We start from the raw sequence: 4,595 nt of genomic DNA, 5'->3' as shown, positions 1-4,595 counted from the left end.
ACAAGAGAAATGGAACAATCTCACTTGTTGGTTGTGTGGCAAAACTGGACATACATCCTCAAGATGTCCAGAAGGAGAAGAATCTAAGAAAAACAGAGGGAAGAAGTCCCAAGCCTCTTTTCAGAGAGGTAAAAATATCAAGCAAGAGGGACAGATACAATGCATGAAGTGTGGTGCCCGCTCTCACAGAACAGAACACTGCCCAAATGTGGTAATTAAAGACCAAATTCAGCAGCAACAACTTGAAGAATCATCTTTTGATTCTTTTAGTTCTTCGTCTCAAGAAGAATTACAAGCACATATGCAAGACTGTTCAGATTCTGAAACAACATCTTGTTCTTGTCCTGAATCGGAAGAATGTGCTTGTCAGATGCATTATGATTCTGATTCAGAATCATACAGTGATTCCAGCTCTGAAGAAATATCCTTCAGACCATAGAAAGAAAAAATCTTAATGGCTGCCACAGAAGAAGATGAGATAAAAATTCTTTCTCAGATTCGAGCAATGGAAGATGGAGAAATGAAGAATCAGCTAACAGAGGCATTCATGGACCAGCTCAAATCTAGTTCTTCCAGAAATACAGGTAAAAAGCCATTATTTGTTGATGCTTCTTTTGAAAGGAATACCAGATCCTTCCAGCGACATCAAGAGAAGCCAGACAAGGTGCGTTCACTCACCTTGGGAGAAGTAAGTAGAGAGATCCATAATATTAAATCTGAAATCTCTGCCTTGAAATCCCAAATTGCTGAAATAAAGAAAGGTAAGCAAGTTGTAGAAGAAAATTCTCATTCATGGGACACAACAGAATATGCCAAAAATCTTAATCCAAATCTTGAAATTATTGAAGGAAAGAAAGACCCTGTCTTTGGATTTCAAGAAATGAGAATTCTCGCCATCTCCTACCAGCAACATCATGTAAAAGTGAACATCTGCATAAAGGGAGAAATGTTTGAACTCACAACACTCCTTGACTCAGGAGCTGATGTGAACATTTTAAATAAGAAAGTGATACCAACAAAATATTGGGTTTCTGCAAAAAGAAATGTTGTAGGATTGGGTAATAAAACACTCAAGTATGAAGTTCCTAAGGCTTCTATTTGTTTTGAACATCACTGCATCAATTTGAAATTTGCAGTAGCAGACATCCCAGTTGACTGTATTCTAGGAAATATATTCCTAGCAGTTGTTGAGCCACATGGGTCAACCAGATTAAAAGAAAACAAAGCTGGTTATTTTATTTCTATTCCTACTTCGAAAGGAATAACAAAAAGGATTGAGTTGCCTTATATCTCAAATCCTAGAGTCTCTACAATGGTCCAGACTGTCCAAGATTTGGACAAAGCAGAAGCCAAACTGACAGATCTGAAAGATCTGAAATCTACACTTAAGGTAGAAGAACAGCTGAAGGATCCTCAGGTTAAGAGGAAAATTGGGGAAGTGAAGAAACAAATTGAAGATGAATGCTACTCAGAAGAACCAAATGCATTCTGGCACCGAAAGCAGCATACTATTGAGCTCCCATACAAAGAAGGATATACAGGTAAGCCCTGTAAAAGTAGAGCTATTCCTATGAACAAGGAATATAGAGATCTCTATGAAAAAGAGATCAAACAGCTCTTAGACAGAAAGCTCATCAGAGAATCCGACAGTCCCTGGAACTGTTATGGATTCTATGTCAACAAAAGAGCAGAACAAATCAGAGGTATCCCAAGGCTGGTAATAAATTTCAAACCTCTAAATTCTGTTCTTGCAGATGACACCTATCCGATTCCTCACAAAGGAGATCTAATGAGTAGGATAGCTGGAGCTAAAATATTTTCAAAGTTTGATTTGAAGGCAGGATTCTGGCAAGTTGCCATTTCAGAAAAAGATAAGTTCAAAACTGCTTTCAGTATTCCGGCAGGCCACTATGAGTGGAATGTCATGCCTTTTGGTTTAAAGAATGCTCCATCAAAATTCCAGAAGGTAATGGATAAAATTTTTAAGCCATATTTTGATTGGCTTATAGTTTACATCGATGATGTTCTAATCTTCTCCAAGAACATCCAAGACCATTTTAAGCATGTTCATACATTTAAACAGCTGGTAAAACATAATGGTCTAGTTTTGAGTAAGAAAAAGATAGAAGTCTTTTAGACTACTATCAAATTTCTTGGCCATACCATATTCAATGGCCAAATCTCTCTGCAGAAGCATGCGCTTGAGTTTGCTGAAAAATTCCCAGATGTTATTACAGACAAGAATCAGCTTCAAAGATTCTTGGGGTGTTTGAATTATGTCAGTAATTTTTACAAAGATTGTGCCGCAGACAGAAGTGTGCTAAATCAAAGACTCAGAAAGAAGCCACCTCAGTGGACAGGAGAACACACCAAGGTTGTTCAGAACATCAAAGCCAAGGTAAAGTCTCTTCCCATTTTATATGTCTATGATGATAGTGCATTCAAGATTTTTGAAACAGATGCCAATAATATAGGATGGGGAGGTATCCTAAAACAAAGAAAAGATGGCACTGAACAAGTCATCCAGTTTGCATCAGGCACCTGGAATCCTACTGAACAGAATTATTCCATGATTGAGAAAGAAGTAAAAGTTGCGTGGAACTGTATCAGCAAATTTGATATTCATTTAATAAACAAACAGTTCTTGCTTTGAACTGATGCTTCAGCCTTGTAGAAAGTCTTAACTAAGGTCATCAAGAAGCCAAGAGAGGCCAAATTTGCCAGATGGCAAGCACTCTTTGCTAACTTCGACTTTCAAGTCGAACATATAAAGGGCACAAAGAATTGTCTCCCAGATTTTCTCAGCAGGGAGTTTATCCAGCCACAAGAACATATCATGGTCATAGTCACAAAATGGGACCAAAATCAGAAACAAGAAGTCCTGCGCACCATACTAGACAATCAGGACTGGGAAGAATACAGGGACAAGTGGAAGCCAACATGGCAGTTGAGAAATACCAAGGTGTTAGATGCTAATCTGCAAGCACATACTGACATTCAACATCTTGTACCAGAAAGAAGGGTGTATCCAAAAGGGAGTAAATGGATACATGACATGATCTACACAAAAGCCAAAAGGGATGCATTATATGCAGAAGATGCTCTTCAAAGAGACTTTCATGATATTTCAGGAATTTGGTGTCATGGAGGTATCTGCCGAGGAATTTATGAAAAATATTTCTGCATCAACCGAACTAGGAATCTGGCATGGCCTATGCCTACTCAGACTTCTGCATTATGGCCAGGAGGAGATCCTAAGCTAATCTTTCCAGACACAGTGTATGATTTTGCAGCATATAAAAAGCTATGGTGGGATTTTCTGACTGTAGATGACAAGGAAGAAACCCATTATACTAAATTAAAATTTAGTACAACGGGAATAATGCAAAGAAATCAACAATGTGAATGGCTGCAAAATTGGTGGACTGATTTCGGCGTTAACAGGACAGCAATGGATCCACTCTATCATGAGTCACACTGTAGATTCCATTGTGACATATGTTTCGAACATAACATCCCAGATTGCTTCCACATCCCATACAAAACTGTCAAAGAAATGACAGCAGGAGAATGGTCACCTTTTCATGATGACAATAAAACTCTAAGAGAATATATGACCCATCATTATGAATGGTTAGTTTTAACCAAGGTTAAGCATCAAATCATTTTGGGGAAACCGATGATTGTTCGGAGAATTTTTACCAAAGCATGGGACGAATTATTGTACAAAAAGCATAGATTCCCTGAAATCACTGTATTCTGACGGTTCTCATGGGCTTGACCGACAAAAGCATCCATTATTGTAATAATGTTGTCCAGTCACAAGGACTTAATTGTGGCCAGCTTTTCTCGTGGGCTTTGCTGTACAAAAGCATCCACTATGTAAACAATACAGACAACATATTTTCCCGTAGGATTTACTTTTCCGGACTGGAATCTTTGTGCGGATGTCACCTCGGTGTTACCTGAAAGCAATGATTCCATCCAGTTGTTTGATACTCTACAAGAATGTTTGTCCCCTCTCATTTGTTATAAATTGAGGGTAAGGCTCATTCTTGGGGCATTCGCATTTGGAGAGTCTTAGAGTCTTAGAGATCTGAGAAGCCTGCGTATCAGTGTGCTCGACACTGGTAAGAACCTAAAGTGGCCAGATCTATTAGCAGTCTGAAGTCAGTCAAGTCTAGATATGAGTCGAGTTTGTATATTCTGAGGTAGAGCCTATCTGTTGCCAGGAAGCCTTCGGTAATGCTTATTCCTTTGTGAAAAGCAAAAGTCCGATAAATGCAACAATAGTCTATCTCTGATAAAGAATACTCTCTGTAATCTGTAATCTGTAATCTATATCCATTTCTGAGAAATAATATGAGAAGACATTTTCTGCATTTGAATACCTGTGCGCTTTTATAAATCGTCTGTTGTGTAGTAGTTGTCTCATAATCTTCACTCGAAGTTCATTAGGGGTTCGCCAAAGGTTCGAAGGGACGCCAAACCATTGAAAGGCGAGGAAGCCGTGTGTAAGGTCGCAGAGCGTGAAAGATCCGAGTAGGTTCGCACTAAGTTCACTAGAAGTCGATCAGTGAAGGCAAACAAAAAGA

At 38.7% G+C, this 4,595-nt stretch overlaps 1 protein-coding gene across 1 annotated transcript; it reads left to right on the top strand.

Annotated features, from left to right (window-relative positions):
* The first annotated feature begins 454 nt into the window (after window positions 1-454).
* LOC149249296 (uncharacterized) lies at window positions 455-2,653 on the top strand. The gene is made up of 3 exons (XM_089452587.1): window positions 455-1,892; window positions 2,010-2,086; window positions 2,192-2,653. The coding sequence occupies exons 1-3, from the start codon at window positions 455-457 to the stop codon at window positions 2,651-2,653; spliced, it is 1,977 nt and encodes a 658-aa protein (XP_089308713.1).
* The last annotated feature ends 1,942 nt before the right edge of the window (window positions 2,654-4,595 follow it).

This window comes from Pinus tabuliformis, chromosome 7, assembly GCF_031772625.1.
Source record: "Pinus tabuliformis cultivar Carrire ecotype Pingquan chromosome 7, CPIR1, whole genome shotgun sequence".
NCBI classification, from domain to species: Eukaryota; Viridiplantae; Streptophyta; class Pinopsida; order Pinales; family Pinaceae; genus Pinus; species Pinus tabuliformis.
This window is presented reverse-complemented; position numbering and strand designations above follow the sequence as displayed.